The 25,153-nt window shown below is 32.9% G+C and overlaps 2 protein-coding genes across 3 annotated transcripts in view; both read left to right on the top strand.

The window, feature by feature from the left end:
- LOC144840291 (coatomer subunit zeta-1-like) overlaps positions 1-4,387 on the top strand; it is a 66,464-nt gene extending 62,077 nt beyond the window's left edge. The window contains exon 8 of one of the 2 annotated variants that reach the window (XM_078696069.1): positions 2,895-4,387. In XM_078696069.1, the coding sequence (XP_078552195.1) occupies positions 2,895-2,942 (48 nt within the window). In that variant the 3' untranslated portion in view covers positions 2,943-4,387. The remainder of the gene's footprint in view (positions 1-2,894) is intronic. The other variant, XM_078696077.1, reaches the window with a different exon arrangement.
- Positions 4,388-7,400: 3,013 nt separating this feature from the next.
- Positions 7,401-25,153, top strand: part of LOC144840046 (uncharacterized) — a 31,785-nt gene continuing 14,032 nt past the window's right edge. Inside the window, exons 1-19 of the mRNA XM_078695684.1 lie at positions 7,401-7,418; positions 8,103-8,453; positions 10,612-10,869; positions 12,242-12,356; positions 12,607-12,779; positions 13,381-13,575; positions 14,334-14,451; positions 14,670-14,915; positions 15,663-15,823; positions 17,581-17,841; positions 18,314-18,457; positions 18,984-19,130; positions 19,919-20,035; positions 20,244-20,363; positions 21,015-21,220; positions 21,727-21,889; positions 22,107-22,358; positions 22,889-23,014; positions 24,168-24,461. Of these exons, the coding sequence (XP_078551810.1) occupies positions 8,318-8,453; positions 10,612-10,869; positions 12,242-12,356; positions 12,607-12,779; positions 13,381-13,575; positions 14,334-14,451; positions 14,670-14,915; positions 15,663-15,823; positions 17,581-17,841; positions 18,314-18,457; positions 18,984-19,130; positions 19,919-20,035; positions 20,244-20,363; positions 21,015-21,220; positions 21,727-21,889; positions 22,107-22,358; positions 22,889-23,014; positions 24,168-24,461 (3,232 nt within the window). The 5' untranslated portion in view covers positions 7,401-7,418; positions 8,103-8,317. The remainder of the gene's footprint in view (positions 7,419-8,102; positions 8,454-10,611; positions 10,870-12,241; positions 12,357-12,606; positions 12,780-13,380; positions 13,576-14,333; positions 14,452-14,669; positions 14,916-15,662; positions 15,824-17,580; positions 17,842-18,313; positions 18,458-18,983; positions 19,131-19,918; positions 20,036-20,243; positions 20,364-21,014; positions 21,221-21,726; positions 21,890-22,106; positions 22,359-22,888; positions 23,015-24,167; positions 24,462-25,153) is intronic.

The raw sequence follows: 25,153 nt of genomic DNA, 5'->3' as shown, positions 1-25,153 counted from the left end.
CAATATAATTTCTGAATTTGTATATTGAGGGATATAATATAAGAGGAAGGTGGTAAACCAAATGATTTATAAATCCTTGTGAAGGTCTTCACCTAATCTATTGGTATCTTTTCCATGAAAATGTCACTGTAGTGTGATAGCGTGATATATTAATACGGCTTAACAGGGAGTTAGAGCTTTAGCTAGATCATACATTGTAGTATTGGTGGCAGCACACAAGTTCAGACTCTACTTTTTATTTAATAGCTCCAGAACTCTAGTTTGCATCTTCTTTACTCCATGTAAACAAGTTTATTTGGGTTTTCGAGTTCCAGGTATTCAATATACTACACAATTGCAGCTCCATGTTTCTTTCAGTGAGTATGCAAAAAGTGAGACAAAAACAAAAGATAAAATGGTGTTTTGAGTATGGCTTTAGCCTGTTTCCAGAAAATGTAATTATTTTAGTTAATTTCCATCAGAGAGCAGACTCTACTTTTTATTTGATTGCTACAGAACTCTAGTTTTCATCTCTTTTACTCCATGTAAACAAGTTTATTTGGGTTTTCGAGTTCCAGGTATTCAATATACTACACAATTGCAGCTCCATGTTTCTTTCAGTGAGTATGCAAAAAGTGAGACAAAAACAAAAGATAAAATGGTGTTTTGAGTATGGCTTTAGCCTGTGTCCAGAAAATGTAATTATTTTAGTTAATTTCCATCAGAGAGCAGACTCTACTTTTTATTTGATTGCTACAGAACTGTAGTTTTCATCTTCTTTACTCCATGTAAACGAGTTTATTTGTGTTTTCGAGTTTCAGGTATTCAATATACTACACAATTGCAGCACCATCTTTCTTGTGTCCAGAAGATTACATTAGTTATTTCAGTTAATTTCCATCAGGGAGCCAAGTTGATTTGTCAGTTGTTTGTCTTATTCTGAAGTATTTTCATATGTTAGTATTTATTATTAAGAACAATTTGGTCAGAGTAATGCCAACATCTGTCCATTATTTTAGTTAAATCATTGCATTTATTTGGTTGTCAAATTACTGAATCAAAAAAGGGACATTTTTTTTGTATCAACAATAGTAGTTTGCAAAGTTGAAGTGCCTTACAATCAACCACCTTTTCATAAAGTTATTATTATAACCCATATCCAATGGGAATTGAAGAGGGCAAAAACTAGGAACATCTTGGTATCAACAATGACAGTTCATGTACATCTTTCCTGGTTGATAAATCCAAAACATGTTTAAATAGAGTTGGAAGCAAGTCTGTATCAGCCACGGCCAACAACATAATAATGCATCCCTGCTGTCTAATAACTGGTTATATTACATAGCCTATGTAAATACGTGAACGTGATTGGTTGAAACTGCGTCACGTGACTACCGCTGCGAGGATCGTAAATCGTATATATCCTCGAGAACGATGATATTGACCGATTAATTTTCGCGTAATTATCGTGTCCCCTGTTATTAAACATACACATTCTCGAGTTCGATGATATTGACTGTGTAATTTTCATGTGGCAACACTCGCGTTCGCCGATAAATAAACAAAAGTCATCTACTGGATTTGAACTCGGGTGGCTCCATCGCAAGACAACGCTTTCATCGCTGCGCCACGCAGCTTGCTTTAAAGAAATTATTCATCTAAACTATTTAAACTATGTATACATAGCGCCCTCATTTGTTATTAGTCCTCCCTAAATGTGATGAAACACCGTTTGTGATTGGTCAGTAGTAACCTAGTAACTAGTACGCGCTGAACATCCGGTGATTCGGCTCGCTCCTCGAAGAGAAGACGATGAATTGTTTATTCGGCCTACCTGATTATAATATTATTATTAATAGGCTTATTGATGGAAATTCTTCTGTTAATTTAAACGACCTAGGCCTAAGTGAATATTTTATTGCCAAGGAATCATTAATTAGTAATTATCTGTATATTATTCTTCGCAAGGTAAGGTGTCTAGGCAGGAGGCTTGTTTACATACAATACAAATACTCTAGTCTAGGCCTACTATAGAATAGGAGGCCTAGCCTGGCTTCACCCAACCCAGCAGACTTGTTCTAATCTTGGCTATATAATATAACAGATATCGCCTTTTATATCGGTAAAATATAAGATTTAACATCCCCTCGGGATGATATTATGTTCTCGGGGAATTATATATCCCTCAGCTGCCGCTTCGGGATATATATATTCCCTCGAACATAATATCATTCCCTCGGGGATGTCAAATCTTATATTTCACCTCTAAGCAGGCAATATCTGTATAATTATTAATAGTATAAATAGTATAACATTACATAAATATATGAAGAGATTTAGTTCCCCAGTTATCATTCAAACTTTAATACATACTCAACAATTCATACTAAACAATTGTTGTGATCTTCATCTTCATCGTTCGAGTTCCCACAATCATCATGTTGATTATTACGGAACTAAGTTGGTTATGTAGTGTTGGCATAATTATACGTTTTTCTCTATTTTAGGCTCACTGTCAAGTATTATTTAGCGGTGTTAGCCTATGTTGTAACAGATAAAACATGTTGATTTAGTGTGATAATCGTCATCGTATTTAGTTACTCTACTCAAATCTTTGGGGGCTAGAAAGTCTAATGTCCAAGGGGACAGTGGTGAACCAACGGTCACAAATGAGTAATATAGACACAACCCATAGGAAACATAAGCCAGGGCTAAAACAGTTTAACAATAAGGTCGATGACATTTGGACGGATGTACAGTATAATTAAACCATAATGTTCAATCAATTATGACCGATACATTATATCACAACTTTTACGTATTGTTAAACCTTATTTATATTTTTTTTTTCTCTTCTATCGGTTTTATTTTTTTTTTAATCCTCTGAAAACTTTATTTTTTTTTTGTCTCTTCAGGTTTTCCAAAGTGCTAAAGATCAGCTGAAGTGGTCATTATTAAAGTAACAAGAACAGATGTTTCTATGGCAACACCAAACATAACTATGTAGCAGTGGTTCTATAAATAGGATTCAAAGTTTTGATATTAATAATATTTCGTATAATATTTAAATGCTTACAAAAAACTGAAGAAAAACAGATTTTTAAGAATTATATGACATTTCAAATTTGGTGATTGAATGCATTGGAAAAATAGTATATGAATGAATGAAATAATTGGCAACAATAGAGATTATCCCCCTCCTGTATTGTCCAAGTATATTTAATTTGAATTCACAGTAAAGTATAACAAATGTTGTCAATTGAAACTATAACTATCAAAAAGATACTTAAATATTTATGACAGTAATGGTTTATGTATTATATTCATACTTTTAATGTACTTTCTTTTTAATACAATTTTGTTATCAATAATATCTGAAGAATAAAAAAAGTATAAATCGCCTACTGTTTATAAATATCTCTTTAAATAAGACCATAAATAAGGACCATTGTTTATTTTATCTATGAAGCAATTTGTTTATAGCCTAATTGATGTACACTGATGCTTTCCTCGCGTTCCATTTCTTGTATTTAAATATGTTTAATAAACAAACATTTATTTGTACGCTTATGTGAAGATGTATACGATAGAACCCGCATACATGTACCTTTAATGTTTCATTTAAACTTAACTTTAAGTAGTTGAATGTATTATAATATGTATTCCTGATTTTAATATTCATAGTTATTATTTGCTGACGTTCTTGAATATTTTTTTAGTTTTGGCCAATAATTTAAATCTAGTAGTTTTAGTAAGCCTCAAATATATGAAGAATATTATAAGAGAGCATATTAAACATGGTTTAAGCAGGGAGGTATTATACCTCCCTAGTTTAAGTATGACTTATTATCTTACTTAAGCTTGGTTCCCATTAGAGTCGCATGGACGTAGACGCAACGCAAGCAAGTTGACCAATGACAAGTGGCAGTTCTAATAATCCATCACTTATGATTATTTAATGTCGCGCTTACGTCATTGAGTTGTGCTTATGTCCTTGCGTTGCGTCTCGATTTGTGGTTTAAGCTATATAGGGCATACTATAAGTTTACACATTCGATTAAGATTCTGCGTTTTAATGTAGGCCTATAAGGAACGGTATTATATCGATAATACCATTAGTAACCCTATAATACAAAACACTTCTTACTCAATTGTTTATTTCTCTAGTATAAGTAATGTTCCTTCGTATTTCAACCATGGAAAGAGATCTAGAGATCTATTCAGATGTTTTTTTGTTATTACATACTACCTACCATAACAATAAATTCAGCATAGGCCTACAATACGTTTCTATTTTCAGTTTCATTTGTTAATAACTATTGTAAAAAACGCTAATGCTTGATTCCCGCAAGAGACGCAACACAAGGACGTAACGCAACGTAAGTTAGTTGACCAATCACAAGCGATGGATTATTCGAACTGTCGCTTGTCATTGGTCGACACGCTTGTGTTGCGTTTACGTCCTTGCGTTGCGTCTTAAGCCTGTTTTCCTGTCGACGTTATTCGACGCTATCGTTAACAATAATCGGCGATCTTCTAGGTAAACATTGAAATGTTAACGATTTACTTGCTATCGTAATTATTTCAACTTGATCGTTTTCGAACGATCGATCGTCGTTGAATTTTTTACGATAAACGATGATAGCGTTGACTAACGTCGACAGGAAAACAGGCTTTAATCTGAACCAAGCGTTATAACGTAAAGCTGTAACGTCTTTTCTGTGACTCCAACCTCTATATTTATGCTTTAATATTCTTAATTCTTTAATTCATATTTTATTTTCATTTAATTTACTGAAGCTTCAAGTGATTGCTACAGTGAGGATTGATAAAGACTTTTCATTCCGAGACAAAAGTTCCCATCGTCTAATTATTTTTACTAGGTAAAATGTTATCTGCTTTTAACATGCAATCAATTTATTTTTGGAACATCTAATACAATTAGGGGATTGTTACATTAACCAAAAAACGACGTCATGATTATAAGACAAAAACTTAATTATATAAATTACCAGTACTGTATAAATGAATTGATTGCAAAGATACGTTCACACTGTGCTCGAATTAGGTCTGGTGGCTACATACGTTACGTTTCCCATTCAAGTTTTTTACGGAATCCAGAAGGCTTTAGTGTGAACGGTTTAAGGGATTGTTACATTTACCAATGATTATAAGACAAAAAATTAAATAAATAAATTACTAGTAGTAAGTACTGTATAAATTAATTGATTGTAATGATGCTTAAAGATACGTTCACACTGTGCCCCGATTCGGTCTGGTGGCTACGTGCGTTACGTTTCCCATTCAAGTTTTGTACGGAATCCAGAAGGTTTTAGTGTGAACTGTTGTACAGTATTCTTAAACAATATACACCTGTTCTGTACACGATTTGTTATACGGCCATCGGACTGGAATGAATGGTCTCAATCTTAACGTAACTGTCGAAAAGATATTGTTCGAATCACCTTTCAAATAAAATATAGTATCTCATCGAATACGCAAGCAGAGGGATATTTTTAGAAATATACCGTGATACCTTGTGCTTTCGGTCCAGTCAACTTGATACAGCAACTATGACAACGCTGAAATTGTTTCGAAAACGGCGATTCTTTGATATTTGGCGTTCCGTTATTAAAAACTTCAACCGAAAATGTGCGTTTGTGCCACAGTAGGCCTGCACTGAAAAAGGGAAGCAATTCCAGCAGGCCAACCGTCATTCCTGGTCTTGTCCCGGCAGCTTGACGGCGCCCAGCCTAATCTCTCCTTTCCACCACCATCAACTTGTTAAAGAAATCACGTTTTATATTCTTAAATATGACTCACACACGTGTTGAGAGAAAGTGTATGCTTTTTAAAAATGTTTTATAAATTTTGCTTCCATTTTCACAGAAATTCGGGTCATAAAACTTTGTGGAAATAAGTTCAAATCGATCTCATCAAAATCTAAAGCTCTGTCTACACTATCAAACTTTTTGACAAAAAAATGTGATGTGCCCATTATATGGACATGATTATGTCATATCACTACCATATTTGGGTATATCACTACCATATTTTGGCATATCACACTTTTTTGATAGTGTAGACAGAGCTTAACTTTTACTTTACTTTTCGCCGTTGGCATCGGTTTATTGGTCCAATTTGTCATCTTCAAAAATGTTGGTCTATAATGAAGATTTTGTTTTCTTTTCAATGCTAGATTTTGTCGAAAACTAAACTCAAATAATACCTTAGTACATTGAAAAAGTCTTCATTACACACCTAAATTATTGAAGAACGTCGTCTAAGTTGATGTGAATTGCTCAAGTATTCGTATAATATCTACACATGGTTTGGGAAAACAGTATAAAGTTTATATCAAGATTTCGACGCAGCCACTTTCTAGATTATGCAAACAACATAACATGTATGAAAGTAAACATTATTACTTCACTTCTCAATATTATGAACAACGAAAACTATTCGTGACGGAAAAGCGGCGTCTTTATTCTGTTTTCGAAACTTATCTGAAATTGGCGGACGACCGCTTCCTTTCAGAAAGAAATTAGAAGCACGGACAATGTTTTCTCAATTAAAAAGAAGACAGTGTGTATATTCTCTTGACGCTAACATGTATATTTGTTGATTCCTTTTGTTTTATCATAAAAGAAAAAATGCGATTAAAGTTTCACTGCCGTATCTCACTTAAAATAATACGGCAGTGACTTTAATTGCAGGCCTATATTAACGATTATGGTCACTATACGGAAGATAAATCATCATTTTTAAGAATGTATTAAACGAATACTTTACATCTCTCGTATTGGTTGTCTCGTTCGGAAACAAATATCGAATTGCCCATTATTGACGCATAATTTTAACATATAGTTCCGTTATAGTTTTCTCGCCTACGGGCCTATCTTTCATTTTACATCAATGTGTGCGCTCTGCGCATATTTGTTGTATCGCGCGCGTTAGAGATAATCTCGTACGTACGCTCTCCGGATCTATAGCGGCTTTTTGTACGTACCTCCTACCTACTACTACGTAAATAATGTGTGCGGTTGATTGATTTTTTTTCGTGGTGTGTGATGCTGATAGTTTATGAAAAAATGCGTACATGGTTAATTATCATTTTTATTATCGGGTTATTAAATATACGTGGAACTATTGGAGGTTAGTATATTTTGTCAATATTATTTGATATAGAACTGTAAAAGAGAACTAGGTTAGTCTAGGCTAGGCCCATGGCATGTCTTGGCGTATAATGATACGCCGTGGATACCATCAACTTTGAAGTCACCAACTCCTTGACATTTTTGTAGTATGGACACCACCCAACTTTGCTTACTTACCGCCCTCTGTAGGCTTAAACAAGTTTTTCCAGTCATGAAAACAAAAACAAACACATATGTCACACGTGGATGGGCATTGTTATTGACAAGGTTTTCCTAACCAACGTAGGGCTAGGCCAAGGCCTTAGTCTGACTAGGCCTAGTCCTAGCTAGGCCTAGGCTAGGCCAAACAAAATGTTATTAAATTAAAATTAAGCTAGGCCTATGCCTATAATAGATTACAGGTAGGTGGTAGGTCTAAGAAATAGCTTGTCATAATAAAAACCTCTCTTGCAGCAGCAGTACTTTCTAAATAAAATAGTGTATATATACTACTACTACTACTAGGCCTACCCGCTGGGAGCGCTTATATGCAACTACTACTCCTACTAATGGCACAGCAAGGCTAGGCCTCATCCACATCTAGTAGTAGTAGGCTATAGTACTACTACTACTAGTACTAGTAGTAGGCCTACAGAACAGAGTAGACTGTTTTAACTTTTAGTAACACTAGGCGGTACTAGGCCTATATTATTTTAACATACTAATAATGGGAGGAGGACCTGCTACACAGTCGACGTAGCCTAGAAGTTGGGCCTAGCCATTAATAATAGTAGGCCCTAGGCCTAGTATTATAGGATGAATAGAATAACATCTAGCTATGCCTACTGTAACTACCTTATAAATATTAACTTCTTTTTTAAAACTTTCCAAATGATGATTTGCTTGGTTGTTTAGACATGCTATGGATGGGGGTGGTACTATGACTTGTCGTTAACATTGCATTGTATATACACTTTTCTTTATTAGCTATCGAAGTATCTGCTGATCATTGTGACCAGTACATAAACAGCACTTCAACATGTCACCTGACCAAGAAGATTGGTGCAAAGGTTGTTCTAAAGATCAACATTAATGGCAAGCATGAAACAAGTGATATTAAGTGGTTTCGTCGTATAAAGATTCGTGAGAAGACATCAACCTTACTGTTAGGTCTTGAAGATAAAGGGAAGCTGCCACGTAACATGTTCCTGTCATATGACCGCCAAACACTTGAAGTTATCAAGATTCGTAACTATGATACAGCAAGCAACAGCTTTAAGGTAGAGGTGAAGTCAAGGAAGCACTACATTCATTTCATCATTGATGTCATCCGTATTGGTAAATTTATTATATTTAAATATATTTATTTTTCAGGCTGTTTGTAAGGGCGATTGCATGTGGCATAGTGTGTTGGACGTTGGACTACTGATCGTAAGATTGTGGGTTCGAATCCAATGCTCGTCACATTGCTTGTATCCTTGGGCAAGACATTTTACTTAGATTTGCCTCTCTCTGCCCAGTGTACAAATGGGTACCTGGTAAGGTCAAGAAACAACTTTGCGCTGATTACTAGCTGCATTATGGCAAAAATGGCCGGAGTAATAATATGTACAGCGCTTAGAGGTTTCACAACATTAGCACTTTATAAATCCAGGATATTATTATTATTATTTTTTACATGACTATTATAAGCAGGTTATATTTTAGTATTCCACTATTTAAATTGATCTGCATATGCTGTAATCTCAACTCTAGGCATACACATGACAATTATATTCCACTGAAATACAATATTTCAATATTTCCTTACATATCACTTGCATGTCTGAATCATACATGAAGTTGCCCCAGAAACATGCTACCATTTTTTCATACCCTAGATCAATTACAGTTAATAACTCATGAAATCATAAACAATCACTTAAGGATTGAAAAAAAAAAACGATGACTAACTGAGGATGATGTTTCCTGCTCCGGCCTTGAACATGGCCAAACTGACTAACCCAGACCTCCTAGTCCATTATACGCTTCACAGCTTTTTACTAGTGGAAGGATGCTATGCTAATTTCCTGACCAATTAACAACTGGTCTTACTGTATGTCTTAATTGGAAGGGTGGTGCTTCCTTTGAAGTTTAAAATGCATATATGCATTTTATTTATACTGAGTCTATTAAGTTTTAAACATTTTATTTTAGGCTTAGTTATTTTTTTTTTTTATTTATTTTTTTTTTATGTTATGGTTTCTTAATAACTAACGCTAACAGTTAATTTAAAGACATGCTCTTTTGGTGTAGTGGCTATAAGTTAGGGCCCAGAACTGAAGGGGCCCAAAGCATGAGTAGCCCAATGAAATTACCTTACCTGAATTACCATTGGAGGGCCCCTTATTAGTGCTGAACCAGGAGCCTTTCACCCTCTGTTAACTATTATTTTAGTGTAATGAAAAAAACAAAACAATAAGAAAAAAAAAGAACCATTTAAATATTATTTGCTATATTATATCATTATTACCTATGCTTATTAGTAGAACCACTATTATGGGGACACCTGAGTGTCTTCTCTCTCGTGTATAGGGGTTAATCATTTGTTTATTTTTATTTTTATTGTCCCTCCTTTCAGTTCACATAAAGTGTCTTCTGACTTACTAGTGGTGTTCCCCCTTAACTGTATTATTATTAGGGGTGGGTGGGGGGGGGGGGGGTGCCCAAAAAAGGTGCTGTTAACTGTATTATTATTAATATTAATGTACTTTCTTTGCATAAAGAAATGGACATCAATTGACACTCCTGTTTGTGAGTCATAAAACTAGTCGTAGAAAGAGTTATACAACTGAGCCTAGACATGTCCACGTGCAGTAGTAAAAAAAAACCTCGACATTGGTCATCTCCCTCGTGTTACTGTAACATTTGACTTGGATGTGTTTTAATATTCAAAGGATACACTTTGTGTCAAAGGAAGCAATAGTCTCTATATTGAGACTAACTAATAGCCATCAACTAGTATAAGATTTGATTGAATATGATATAATATTAAATAGTAAAATAAGTATTGGTATATTAGGTTTTGCCACTGATTTCTATATAGTTCACTAAAACATCCATCTGGTACAGTACTACCATGGTAGGTCCATGGTACTACTACTAACTAAAGTTTAAACACATTTTGTAAGTAAATAAACAAAACCATTGTTTGAAACATCCATCTGATACTAACAGTACTAAATACTAAGTGTAAACACATTTTGTAAGTAAATTAACAAAACCATTGTTTGAAACAAACAATGACATTTACAATGTATACATGATACACAATGGGGAAACATTAAACAATCAAATTTGTTTGTGTAGATTTTATATTATTTCTATACAAACACTATTTATTTATTATTTCTTTTGACTGGATTGCATGTTGTAACATAGTTTTTAGGCCCTATTTTTAGTACAGAATAAGAAGAAAAGAAAGTTAAGTATAATACCTAATTTTTTATCATATTAGAAATTGGCCCGAAATTACTTGGAGCGTCAGTAGTGATAAACATTAATGATTATATCCAGCTACCAAAGCATACATCACTCATAGATTGGTATATAGAGGGCGCACGTTCCAATCTTCCTAATAATGCCGAACTAGAAGACGATGGAAAGAAACTTGTAATACAACGTATTGAAAATAAAGATTATCAAATGTATGTTTGTATCATATACAGTGATAAAAATTATTTTCTTGCAAAACGACGATTCCGTTTAATAAGAGGTATGTTCAACATTTGTTTCTTTTGTTTTATCAATTGTCTTATTTTATATAAGAAAAATGTAATATTAAAAAAAATCTTTAAAAATAAACCTTCATTTAGTTCCCTGAATTACTTTTATGGAATCGGCCAAAAACCGTGGAAAATGTACCCTATATGACTAAGAATGTCTTGAGGTTTTGGATATTATGGTACAACCGTCTTCATTCATTTTATTAAAAGGAATAGTGTTGTCCGCCGCAAACCTCACTTTTGTATTTTGTCTTTCAAACAACTTCAATTTTTGTCCTATCCTCATTCAATTCAATTGCTTTCAAATACAAATTAGTTAGTATATTTAGTATAATTGTTGGAACAGTATTCTCTCTGGAACATTGCTTTAAAGATTGTTAAATCGTCAATAAATCTGATTCTAAAATAATTAATTCAATAATTTATCTCATATTTATAACCATTGAGCTAAAATTAAAATTTCATTTGTCTTTTATGTCATAAACAAACTGAACACTTTATCACCAATCTTTATTAAAAGCACACGACGGTCTTAATGTCAGGTACTAAAATACGAATTTAGACGTCAAAATGTATCATAATTAAATGAAATAAATGGGTCATTGATGTTCTATACCCTCTTTAAAAGGGTAACTCCCGATTATCCTTCTGCGATCAACGTGACTCATCGTTTAAGAAAGGTTGTGGCCCTATTTCAAACACCGTCCCTGTAAAGTTCTCCCATTGGACAAACCTTAGCTGTCACTCAAAATCATTTTCAATTAACTTCAGGTAAGTGAAAAAATATGAATTAATTGGAATAAACATTGTATTGCTTGTATCATAATTGGAATCATACAATGGGGAAATCAAACTGTAATAACTAAGAAAAACATTACTTTTTTTTATTCCTAGTAGACACTTGATACATTTAACCTATATTGAGTTTTTTTTTTCAGGTGTATGTAAAGTTTATTAATTTTTGAAAGTCATACTTAAGCCTCCAAATTGTTCATTGGTTTTCTGGCTTTAGTAAATCTTTGTGTTTAAAAGAAAGTTAATTTATTTATAATTAATAATTTATATGCAATGTTGCTTAGACCTACAAGAACATTTTTTTCAAACCATGTTTTATCCTGCAAAATTATTTGCAAGCAATTATCTTTTTAGGCCTGTACATGACCAAACCAAAGTACTGTATACTGTATTGCTTATCATACAGTACATACTGTACTGTATGATATTCATTTTTGTTTGTGGACTGTACAATTATAATTCATTGTGATAGTCCTAGGACTAACCTATTTTTAGATTTCAGTTTCTAATGAATACAAAGGCCTCTGCATTTTTTCAATTTAATAATGTAGTGTATGTTTATTTTAGCTCAGGAATTAACCAAAGACCCTCCAACATACCCAAGTACTGTTTATAGACCACTAGGAAACTCAATCAAATTTAAGGTTAAAGTTCATGGAGCATCAACATCTTCACTTGTGTGGTAGGTACTTATTTAAATACATTGTTTTCAAGCTTGTTCATTTTCCAGTGCATGCCAGATACAGATCCCTTAAAGATTTTCTCCTTGTCTCAAAAAATTGAGTATGTTCATGTGCCAATAACTTGCATTTTAATATCAAAGGCATCCTCTAATCTAAGGCATCCTCCTGTAATCGTCACCTCAATGTACAGCTAGTAAAATAAAATAACATTTCCAGACAAATTTATTTATTAAGGGCTATCTTTTGCAGGTACAAAGATCAGAATGTGGTGAGTTCACGTCATGGCGCCCTCTTGAGTGATGACAAGCAGCAGCTGTCGATTCCGAAAATACAACAAGGGTTGTTTGGAACGTACACATGTGCCCTGCAAGGCAAAGATAAAAAATCATCAAAAAATATTAATTTCACCTTAAAAAAGCCAGGTAATGTATACATTGCCTAATTTGTAGTTTGTAGGGTCATGGCTATTGGCTATTTTCTTCATTTTCTTTTTAATATTGATGATTTTTTTAAATATTTTTTTTAATCACTTAAGGCACTGAATCATCTATTATATTATTTGTTTTATTGTGAATGTTATACAATGTTGTATTGATTATAGTATTACATATTATGTTCTGTTAGTGTACTAATATTAATGATGACAATTCCTAAATACACAAAATTTGTTGTAGTATTCAATTCAAGACAACCATAGATAATTGTGATAAATTACACACAAGACACATTATTTGTATATGACATTATTTTAACAATAAAAAATAAAATGGAATATCATAAAATGGGAACCCTAGGGTGACAAGGACAGGTAGAAGATAAATCGGACATTTATTTTTAAAGTAGTGATTTTACATTGGACATTCCAATGGAAAAATATAGAATGTGTAAAAACTTTTATAATAATGCAATTTTAATATGCATATAGTTTGGTACTACAGTATATGTATAGAATTGCATGTGTTGCTGTAGGACCAATATTTAATAGATTTTCATGTAAATGTTCTTTATATGTTTTAATTTTAGTCATACCAGTTGCAGAAAAACTATCTCACCATTGGAATTTGAATGTACTTAGATCGATTAAAGATGGGGTCAAAGTACTAGACTTGGTGACAGGAAGTGCTAGCCCAGGGCAAGTAAATGCTGGTTGTATCGAAACTAAGAAAGGGATATCTGAAGAGGCTATATCTATGAATATGAAGAATGAAAACTGTAATGGTAATAATATTAAAAATAATTAGTTTGTGAAGTATTTTTGTTTGTTATTGTGTCGCATTTGTTGTTTTTTAACCGTGTCTATTATTTAATACAACCTTAAAATAAAAAAAACAAATTATAAGTTTCCATAATAATTAAACAATTCACAATCATAAAATGCCTTTGTATGCTTTTGATCTAAAAATGTATAAACAACTTTTACAGCATAAAAAACCCATACAAATATATACGGAAATGTGATGTTGGAGTCTTATAAATGTCTGTACTTCTATTATGTCCTAAATTCATTTAAAAAGTTTAATAAACATAAATGTGGCATATGCAAGGGAAATCAGACATTTGGAATTAAAAACAAGCCACTGGAACACTTTCAATTTAAGCATAAAACGTGATAGGTTTTATGAAAATCATACATAATTTACATAACATTAACATACCACACAAAATGTTAAAATTTATTTTAGAAATTTAAATAGAAAACACCAAGGTAATGTAAATAAATACTGTTTCAGCTATCATTTTCTGTAAAAATCAAACAAATTTAATTTTTCAACCTTTTATTTTTTTTTGGCTGTCTCTACAAATCTATACATGCGACTATGTCCGATTTCACTTGCATGTGCCACAAATATCAACATTTCGGAACCATTCTCGGGAACAAATGAGTGAAATTAACAACTAATACAGTGGGACTGATATGATTTCTTAGATGTTTTCCTATGATACCTTTGTGTAATACATGTTTGTTTTATCTGCAGGAAAACTTGAACTTTTAGATAGCAAAAGCATTGAAGAGTGTGTTATAGATCCTGAAGTTTGTCATGATGGTTTTAGTTTATCAATCTGGTTAAAAATAAAAATGATTCCGTTGATAAGGTAGTGTAAACGTAGTATAAATAAATTAAGTAATTGTATCAAAAATTTGATAAGATACTTGTAACTTATCCTCCAACCGTGACTCCTGTTTGGGTCTATATTTGCTATCCAGATAAATGACCTTCAATTTTGCCACAATTACACATAGCAATGTTGTTTTTTTACACTAGAATTTAGTTACACAATATTCAAAAATTATTATAACTCTCATCATTCAGTTCTACTGACGTGTTATGTACTCGACCTCATGGACTATGCATTACCTGTACAGGAGAAAAACAGCAAAAGGATCTCCTGAAATGTATGGCAGACATCACATCTGGTGACCAGAAATGGAAACTTATCTTTGAACTTCGTAGTAGTCATTGGCAGTTCTTGGTCATTACATGGAGTCCAATTAGTGAATGCTGTGTGTTCGTCAATGGAGAAGTGAAAGGATCAACACTTGGGCAAAGTCTTACAAAGTAATTTAGTTTTCTAGATGAAATATTTGTGGATATGATAAAGCAATCTGGGTACAGCTCTGTCTACACTATCAAACCTTACGTGACAAAAAATGTGATGTACCCATATATGGACATGATGATGTCACATCACTACCATATTTGGACATATCAACACCATATTTGGGCACATTACAATTATTTTGATAGTGTAGACAGAGCTTTAAAAAATGTTCTCTGTGACCGAGTTGTTTGACTAGACGATGTATCTAGAATTTAACGAAATCTTTTCCTGCTTTCTCTTTTATGAAAACCTTCCGTATTAAGCTCTGTCTACACTATCAAACTAGTTTTAAGTGTGATGTGTCAAAATATGGTAGTGGTATGCCCAGATAAGGTAGTGATATGACATCACCATGTCCATATGTGGACACAACATTTTTTTGTTACATACAGTTTGATAGTGTAGACAGAGCTTTAGACTAAAGCTCAGTCTACACTTAGTTTGTGCCCAAATATGGACATGGTGATGTCATATCACTACCTTATCTGGGCATACCACTACCATATGATATGATGTCATCATGTCCATATAATGGCCACATTACATTTTTTGGTCACATATAGTTTGATAGTGTAGACAGAGCTTTAATATGTTCATAAAGAAATGTACCGCATGATATCTTATCAATTTCTAGTATACAAGACTGTCTTTAGACTTGAGCCAACCATTTTATTATTATAATTACATTTTGTTTGCATTTGTAGACCATCTCCGGAAACACAATCATCATTTGTGTTAGGAATGGCTGATATACGAATTCAAGCCGAATCATCTGAGTTACATGGTCTGGTAGATGAGCTCCTCATATGGAATCAGGTGGTGCTAAGTCCAAAGCAAGTAGCAACTATGTTTGTACAGTTCCATGGTAAGTATAAAAATAGATATACACACATATACATATCCATATTATGGCAAAGGTGTAGACAGTCATTTTCATATACATTGGTGGATAATAATCTATATTTTTATCACTATATTTTATTTAGGTGTGCTAGAGTTGCCTGTACTACTAACACCAATTTAATTTGTTTGCACATTCAATGATTACAAAATATTATTTGTTTTATAAGTTCACATAGTTGTATTGTAGAGTAAAACTTATAGTCAATTCTTCTAGTCGGCTGCTTTCATGTTCGAATTTTGCCCATGAGAACAGAGCAGTTATAGGCGGAACAATCTACAGGAGTTTCTTGTTGTGCAATATTCAGGCTCACTGCATTGCACAACAATTGCAATTATTTACATGCATTAGTACCTTCAATCGTTGAAATAAGAGAAATAATGCATGGCGTGTGATACAAAATGACCAATAAAATGATAGGATACAATTATGTGTATTATAATATTAATTTAGTACATAATAAGAAATAGGAGATCTGTCAAGTTAAAGTTTTCAAGAAAAACAATGACTTTCTTTAAAACTGTAGTAAAATAAGGAATACATATATACAATTCAATACTCTTCGTTAGCCAATGTTTTTTAAACAACTTTGATGGATAGCACAAGTTTATGCCCTTAGTACTTCCGTGTCTTTACTCTCTTATGTTCAAGGTAGAATTGCCATTGATGAATTAGAGGAAGGGGCAGTCTGAAGCAAGACCTTTTGATTCATTAAAGCAAGGGGTGCTCAGTACTGTGAATTAGTACTTAAACTAACTTCCTATAATTAAACTGTAATTTAAGACGTAGGTATGGAAATTAATCAAGACACTGTTTTATCAAGTTAAGGAAGCTACCTGACATTTAATTTAATTGTATAAGTACCAATGCATCAAATAAAGGCAAATTACTTCATCATTATAAAGGAGATGATATAAAAGTATATACCTGTAGAAGATATGGCAGTATACTTTAAAAAAAGTTCAAATTGATTTATTAGGGAAGAAAAATGTTTAAATTAAAGACTTATACTCCTTTATAACTTCTGGTAACATCACATACACTTCATTTCATTTATTTCATCAGAGAAGAACAAATACATAAAAAAACAAAAAACAAAAGAAAAGAGTTCAAAATCCAAAAAGCAAAAGGAATCACTGTCAAGTTATAGATGGGTTTAACCAAAATGGAAATTAAAAAGAGTTACAATTATAATTAAAATATGTTAAAATTCTTATTAACAAATTTAAAATCAATTAAATAAATCTTAAATATATGTCTTAAGCTATTATAAATAAATAAAACATTAAAAATTTAGGAATAAAAGACACACTTTCAAATTGACTGAAATGCAATCAAGCATTTACCTGCAAACGGTACATTGCTATTATCTAATCATCTTTTTTTTTTATTATCTTAATCCAAAAGCAACCAAGTCGTCGAAAACAGGAAAATCTACTGAAAAAGAAAATTTATTTGGTAGAAATAAATATAAAAGTAACTTTCATACAATACAATTCAGGCTATATAATTTAAAAAAAGTCAAAAGATGGGTTACAAATAGAATTAAATAAATAAGGGAGATGACTGCTGACTCTAGTTACAGTAATCTTATTTATTACTTTAGCAGTCCATGACCAATTAATCTCTGTATATTTTATCTTATGGTTTGTTGGTCAAATGAAATGAAATGACAGATAAGCTCATTTATTTAATTAAAAGTAATTTTGTTTATCTTGCAGGCATAGACAAACCAGAAATCAACAAAGTTGTTTACAACCACACTGTTGATATGGGTGAAAACCTGAAGCTCACCTGCCCCTTTGATCTGCCCCCTGTGTTCCGATCACAACTACACTGGATTTCAGGTAGCAGAGAGCTTGATGAGTACACAGGTAGACAGTCCATCATTGTACCTGTTGACCGGCCTAAGGTGTTCACCTGCCAGTATTTCAATGGGTCCGATTTGGTTCTTTCTGACAAGTTTTTTGTAAAGGTCAACGGTAATTATTAAATGTTATTTTCATCTTATTAATCTAAAATTATACCCCTTTCACAATCGACCAAGCAAAGCTCTGAATTTTACATACACCGGAGGTTGTGTATGTTGTGCTCCATGGTTAGCGTAGGTTAAGCTCTGTCTACACTATCAAACTAGTTTGACAAAAAAAATGCCCAAATATGGTAAGTGATATGCCCAAATATGGTAGTGATATGACATCATCAATATGGGCACATCACATTTTTTTGTGACATAAAGTTTGATAGTGTAGACAGAGCTTTACAATTGATACCCCATTTAGTGGACACCTGTAAGTTCAGAAAAAGTGACTGCAATTACTGGAAGTAAATTTTTTATTTAAAATTATTTAATTCTATTAACACTATCTCTGTGCCAAGGTTTGAAATTGTACACTAGTGTTTTCATAGTTTTCTCAAATCTATTCATGGTGCTTTATTTTCATTTTCCATCAGGTTACAAGTCAATTACAAATGATGGCTCTAAACACAAAGCAGATATGTCAAATGATGCAGAACCAGCTAAAGATGAAGATGCTCACCATCAGAAGATTCTGAAGGATCTTGACCAGAGCAACAAAGGTGATACAGACTTCAAAGGTGTGTTTTAATGTATTTATAAAACTGGATATATCAAAAGCATAGGAGGTGTTTTATCATGTAAAACAAATTATAAGAGGAGGGCCCAGTTATGATCAGTGGCTGTGATGTACTAGTACACCTTAACCACTCAGCCACTCACTAAATAACAGTGCTATCTAGCCACAAGGACCTTTCTTCACTGTTGTTCATAAATTCTCTAATTGTACAACCAAATATTTGGTACACATTGTCAGCATTTGCTGTTAAAGAAATAATATGAATATACACGAGGTATTCCCCTTATATTTATTTTATTTACCATTTCTATTGAACCGCCAATTATATGTGAAGTATGATTATTTTTTCTAAATCTAAAGCTGTAATGATGATTGATATAACTATATCTGTGTGTCTCTCTTTTGTCCTTCGATTCAAACATATTTGTTTTGCCTTTACGTTCTAATACAGTTAATCTCTATTAAGCAGTACAGTGGTTATACTTATTATTATAAATACTAGCAAATTTTTATATTGAATTTAATAGAATATCCATGTCTCAGCAATCCTTGTAAAAATGGAGGCACCTGTGAGCACAAACAACACACTTTTAAGTTAAATGGTACAAAGAAGATGGCATATACTTATAAATGTCACTGTACAGAAAAATACAGGGGAATTAATTGTGAACAAGGTATGTAGTACTGTATCTATATTCTGATGTAATGGAATAGTCTGCTTACAAACAAATTAATGTTGTGATAGCTTCACATGTTGCCAACCAAAATAATTTCAGAATGAAAACAATGAAAGTATATATGCACAGATTATGATAAGTACATCTTTATTTTGAAGTCTTTCGCATCATGTACCCTATTCACATTACCTAGCAAAACTCTGAAGTTTATACACACCAGGTCAAGAGCACCTGTGTTTGGTGTGTGCCCCAGTGTGTGTAAACTCTTTAGTTTTGTAAAGCTCTGTCTACACTATCAAACTTTATGTGACAACAAAATGTGATGTTCATATATGGACACGATGATGTCATATCACTACCATATTTAGGCACATCACACTTTTTTGTAAAACTAGTTTGATAGTGTAGACAGAGCTTTATTCTGTTCAGATTAGTAGGCTCTTTTAATCACATTTCAATTTCTTAAATATGTACTTTTAATGGGTTATACATAAGTGTATGCAAGTATATTATAGTGAGCAATTATTGACCTCTTGTTGCTCTTTTATCTTTCTACGTAAACAAATTTTGAACTTTAACAAAAAACATTTTAGATGTCACATTAATAACCTTTTGAACAAAAAAATCAATCGATAACATTTCTATAGTATTCGTTTCCATAGTGAAGTTGTTTTGATATTTGTCATTATACATGTTATTTTAAACTGAACAATAGACTATTAGCTTTCTATACAAACAGTTTGACTAATGTGTTTACCAATTTCTTTTCTTTATGTTTTTCTTAGAGTTAACATCTTGTGACGCATATCCTTGCAATAATGGTAAATGCCTGGATGATGGAACGGAAGCTGGATATCGCTGCCTCTGTTACTATGGATACCAAGGAGAAACTTGTTCAGAAGGTGTATTAATACATTTTGATTTTTATAATTATTTTATAAAGGATAAGAATGAACTGTAATTGAATTATATGATTTTGATTTTTCTTTTTTCTAAACTAAGCATGGAATAAATCAAAAGTAAATACATGGACAAACTTGTATTATGAATTAGTCTAGGAAGTCTGTCTTTAGTTTATTATTAACATGAGTACCCTTTATTCTAATTTAGATGTCAACGAATGTATGGCTGTAAATGATTGTAGTCCCCATGCTGATTGCTTAAATAACCAAGGTTCCTACTCATGTAAATGTCGCAATGGATATGAGGGTGATGGAAAACACTGTATTGGTAAGATAAAAAAAAAAGGGAGTAAGGTTACGTTGAGCCGATTGTTTCACATTTTGGTTCCAGAAGATGGCAGTTGTACAACAACTGTCAAGTTGAAGAATTCTGAAATTTACATACTTCCTTTTTTGGACATGATGTACCAAAAACCTTATAACATCTAATATTAAAAAGTGGAAATATACCACAAGTTTAAACAGAACAAAAACAATTACAATTTACTTTTTTATATGTATATAATGTTCTTGAATATTGTTTTTTTAAATTTCTGAATATATGTAAGATTGAGTTCCAAAAGTTTGCACAACATTTCTTATAGAAGTATTGGAATAATCACACAGTTCACGCTTGTTCACTCAAATACCACCATAGGCCAAATGAATAATCTACCATTGCTTCAATGCTAATGTGAGAGCTTTAAACCCTGTCCACTATTAAACTTTATGTTAAAAAAAAATGTGATGTGCCCAAATATGGTAGTGATATGCCCAAATATGTTTAGAGATATGACATCATCATGTCCATAAATGGGCACATCACATTTTGTCACATAAAGTTTGATAGTGTAAATAGGGCTTTAGTTATTCACACTGTTTTGCACTACTAGGCTATAAATGCATTTCTTTCTCATTTTTTTTGTTTTGTATGTTTAAGCTATTGCTGTGGATGTGGCCTTAATAGATTCGCATATATGTACCAGTGTTTTAAAGGAGAGCAAACTGTGCATCATTGAATCGGACCAGATGCGTAGTTGTGACATCACATTTGCTGTGAACATTAGCGGTATTTATAAACTGAAGGATGTGGTGTGGAGTAAACACTGGGCTGAATTGAACACAAATGGACCAAATGCAGTTGGGGTAAACTACTTGCAGTTGTAGAGACTGTTTGGTTTTATTTATATTATTATTTATAGAGGGTTACCCTAAACAGCGTATGCTGATAAGTGGCTTTGTGTGACAGTGGCTGTGTGTATACTAGTACACCGGAGTAACCCACTACTTGTCTCGAAAGGTGTACTAGGTTCTTTAAAGTGCACATGAGAAGACTCGTTCTACCACCAGAACCATGGAGCGAGTGAGGCTTGAGCCCTTGCCGATGTATGGCAAGGCATTACGGTTCCACTGTCGTAACCGGTTGGCCAGTCACTCGCATGGTTCATGGCGTAAAATTTATTTTCCAATGCAAATTAACAGATATAATGTAAGCTTCAGCTCTTTGTATCAAAACTGACTGAAATATGCATGCTTGCCACCTTCCAGGTGAAACAAACTGTACAATCAGCATCTTTGGGTAGCTAGTAGTATTCAATAAGTTTACATTTTGATTATCTTTAAAATTTATTTGATTAATTTTTTTTTTCCAGTATAAAGCAGAACCAACTAAATTCATGGTTTCAGAGAATGGGACTCGCAAAGGCATCAAGTGTTGGGAGAGTGATTTTGCTGAGAATTTTTACAAAGTTGAAGTGCGCAATGGCCACATTCCACCTCCTTACTACATGTTTAAGTTGGTGCATCGTTCCATTGGTAGGTGTTTCTAACTTCCACTTTTTCCCCCAACAAGTCACTGTAACACTTTTATGTGTGCACCAGAAATGTAGATGTTCAAACATTAGATGCCAGAAATATAATAGTTCTGTGTTAAAGTCATGGAAGGCGTCAAAATACCCCCACCTCCGCCCAGTACAATTACATCTATGCCCTTCATAATACAGTAATTACTATTTTATATTCCTTATTGCAGAACTTGGCCCCAAGATACCTGGTACAACATTTGAGTTGTCTGTTTATTACTATGGTGTTTTTCCCGATAAGTCCTGGTCAGGCAAATGGGTGAACCCATCGACTGGCAACTACACTGTTCTAGTTCCACCACAATTAACCTATGAATACCGTGTAGAGAAGTTGCCATCAAGCAGCATAGGATTTCTGATTTATTATGGCTATGACAAAGATGGATATCAAGTAGCTACAAGGCTGTTCCATGATCAACCAGGTAAACCATGTTCTTAGGGACATTCAGCATCATGACAGAAAAGTGCTGAAGGATGAAAATTCACACTAAGCCCTGCCTATTTTCACACAGGTGTTCCTGAAAATGAACTGGCATTTGTACAGCTCAATGGTTTACCCTCTATCAATAAAATTGAAATAAAATATAATATAAATAAAATAATATAAATAAATAAAGCACAGCGATGTTCCAAACATCAAGATTACTCCTGAAAAATATTTACTGTAGTTCTCTTATGACTTAGAACCATGTTGTGTTTACAAAATTAATATATATAATATTATTTGTGGATGATAAACATAGTGCTTGATACTAGGAGGGTTGTACACTGGATACAGGAAAATCTTTTATGCTACGATGAATACAGAAGCTCTTCTTTTTCAAAACTAATACACATGGTGTACCGCAAACTTTTTATCAACATTTCCTTAACAAAATAAGATGTTGCATTGTTTTTGCCCAAAAAGCCGCATTTAAAATTTGTGATTTCTTGAATTTTTTGTTTGTTCTAGATGTGGATGAGTGCTTGGAGTCAACTGATACATGTTTGGCCGAGATGGCAGAATGTCAAAATCTACCTGGGTCTTATAAGTGTGTATGTCACAAGGGCTACAAGAAGACTGGAAGTAATTGTCTTGGTAAATTGTAACCATACATTGTATTTGATACTTTGAATGGCATCAGCTCTGCTTATATAATATTGTATTGTACAGTTTTTTAATTAGTGACCTCATTGATATCTCCTTTTTGGACACTGAAAATTCATTTTGAAATTTCATCTTTTCAAAGTTTCCCCTTGATAGTGGTTGGCCATAGTTATTGTGAACAGGGGTTGTAGTGAAAGTAATAAAAGTCAAGTAGTCTTGTTTACCTGTGTAAGGTTTTAATCAACTAAATGCGAGCAGTATATAGGCTTATCTATCGTGAACAACAATGTTTACACCATTGAGTATGGGGTGCCAAACATGTCACAACATTGTCTGTTACTACAGTGGTATTCCAAAAAAGTTTTTAATCAATATTTAAATAATAACAATTTGATTTGGGTATCTTTTAAATCAATGAATATGACAATGCATATCATCACACTTATCTCAAAATTACCAGAATTTCTTTTCCTCTATTCATTACCTGGAATAATAAATAATCAAACTTCATATCCACTTTACCGGTCGTTAAACTGCTTTTATGATGTAGACTAAAGCAATTAAGTACAATGCTATCCAAGTGGTGTATTTTATTATTTGTGTATATGTTGGCACCATGTAATTCATTACAGTATGCATTTATTATGTCGATGACCGATTAAAGTCCTTTATCTGACAAACTAATAGAAATAATAAATAAAGTTGAAAGTACTTAATACACAGTGGGCAATAAAGAAATAAATTACACGCAAAAAAAAAACGAGCAAAATGCAGAGACCGACAGAGGGCATGCTATTTAACATTTCATCGCGTATTGAAGATACTGTAAAAATAAAACTTTGTGACGACACCTTTGTTTAGATGTTTGTGTGGTCTGTTTATTAAAAAGCAAACAAAAAACAGAGTTATCAGTGTTTCAATATACAAATAAATTAAGTGCGGTACCGAAGGTGATATAATACTGTATGTATCCAATCTAAGTACAAACAAATATAATTGCACTATTGGCTCGGCTATAAGCTCCCCCTGGGATATAAATTAACCTCATAACATTGTAATTAAATGAATAATGATGTGGAGTTTTGCTCCCTGGGTGTAAAAATCAGTAATATAGTGTCACTTTTATTTTTGTTTTTATTTTTAGATATTGATGAATGCATAGAAAATAACCACTGCAACGAAAATGCACAGTGTACTAATACCGATGGCGCGTACACTTGTACATGTTTAGAAGGATTTCACGGGGATGGTGCACAGTGCAACGAAATTGACTGTCCACTGCTTGGTCAATTTGACAACGGTCAAATAGTTGGGCTTTCACATTCCTTTGGGTCAACAGTTTTGTTCCGCTGTTACATAGGATACCGACTAGATGGATCACCAAAATTGAAGTGTAAGGAGACTGGAATGTGGAGTTCACTTAAACCAATGTGTATAGGTTAGTTGATCTTTTTTTTTAGGACAAATTCTTATTGTTTATTGCCAATCAACAACAACAACAAACAAACAACTACAAAGTAAGTGGCAGGAAACACAAAAGGGAACTTTAAAATCCCTATGACAAGAGCCAGTGTAACCCTCTTACCGAGTAGCACATAAAGATAAAATATAGCATTTCAATAAATATATCAGAAAATATCCACAAAAAATCATTCATAAAAATACAAAAACAAGCAGCAAAGAGAACAAGCGAAAACACAAATCATGTTTTTGACAATTAACATTGACTTACGGTTTAAAACCTGAAAATAAACAAAATATCAAAGTGTATGAACAAATTTGGTTGCTGAAGTGAGAGCTAAGATAGGTCCTGACTCACAAACATTAATTTTAGAAACAACTCTTTTAAAGTACATTTTGTTGAATCCAGATTTGATCAATTCCCAATTAAAATTGTTATGTTAAATGAAAATTTCCTATTGTTTATATTCTGATTAAAAATATTTTTATCACTTAAACAAAACCTATCATCATTGAGGCAGAATTTGATAACCATCAAATTACTTTAGATAAAGAATAATTGCTTTCCAAATAATTATGTAAATAATGTTCATAAATGTTGGGATAAAACAGATTTCACATAAGTTTGATCAATTTCCTTTAATTCACAATAATTTGTTGGTGTACCTT

The sequence above is a fragment of the Antedon bifida genome, chromosome 1, assembly GCF_963402885.1.
Source record: "Antedon bifida chromosome 1, ecAntBifi1.1, whole genome shotgun sequence".
Taxonomy (NCBI): domain Eukaryota; kingdom Metazoa; phylum Echinodermata; class Crinoidea; order Comatulida; family Antedonidae; genus Antedon; species Antedon bifida.
The sequence above is the reverse complement of the archived record's forward strand: the minus strand, read 5'-3'. Positions and strand labels throughout refer to the sequence as shown.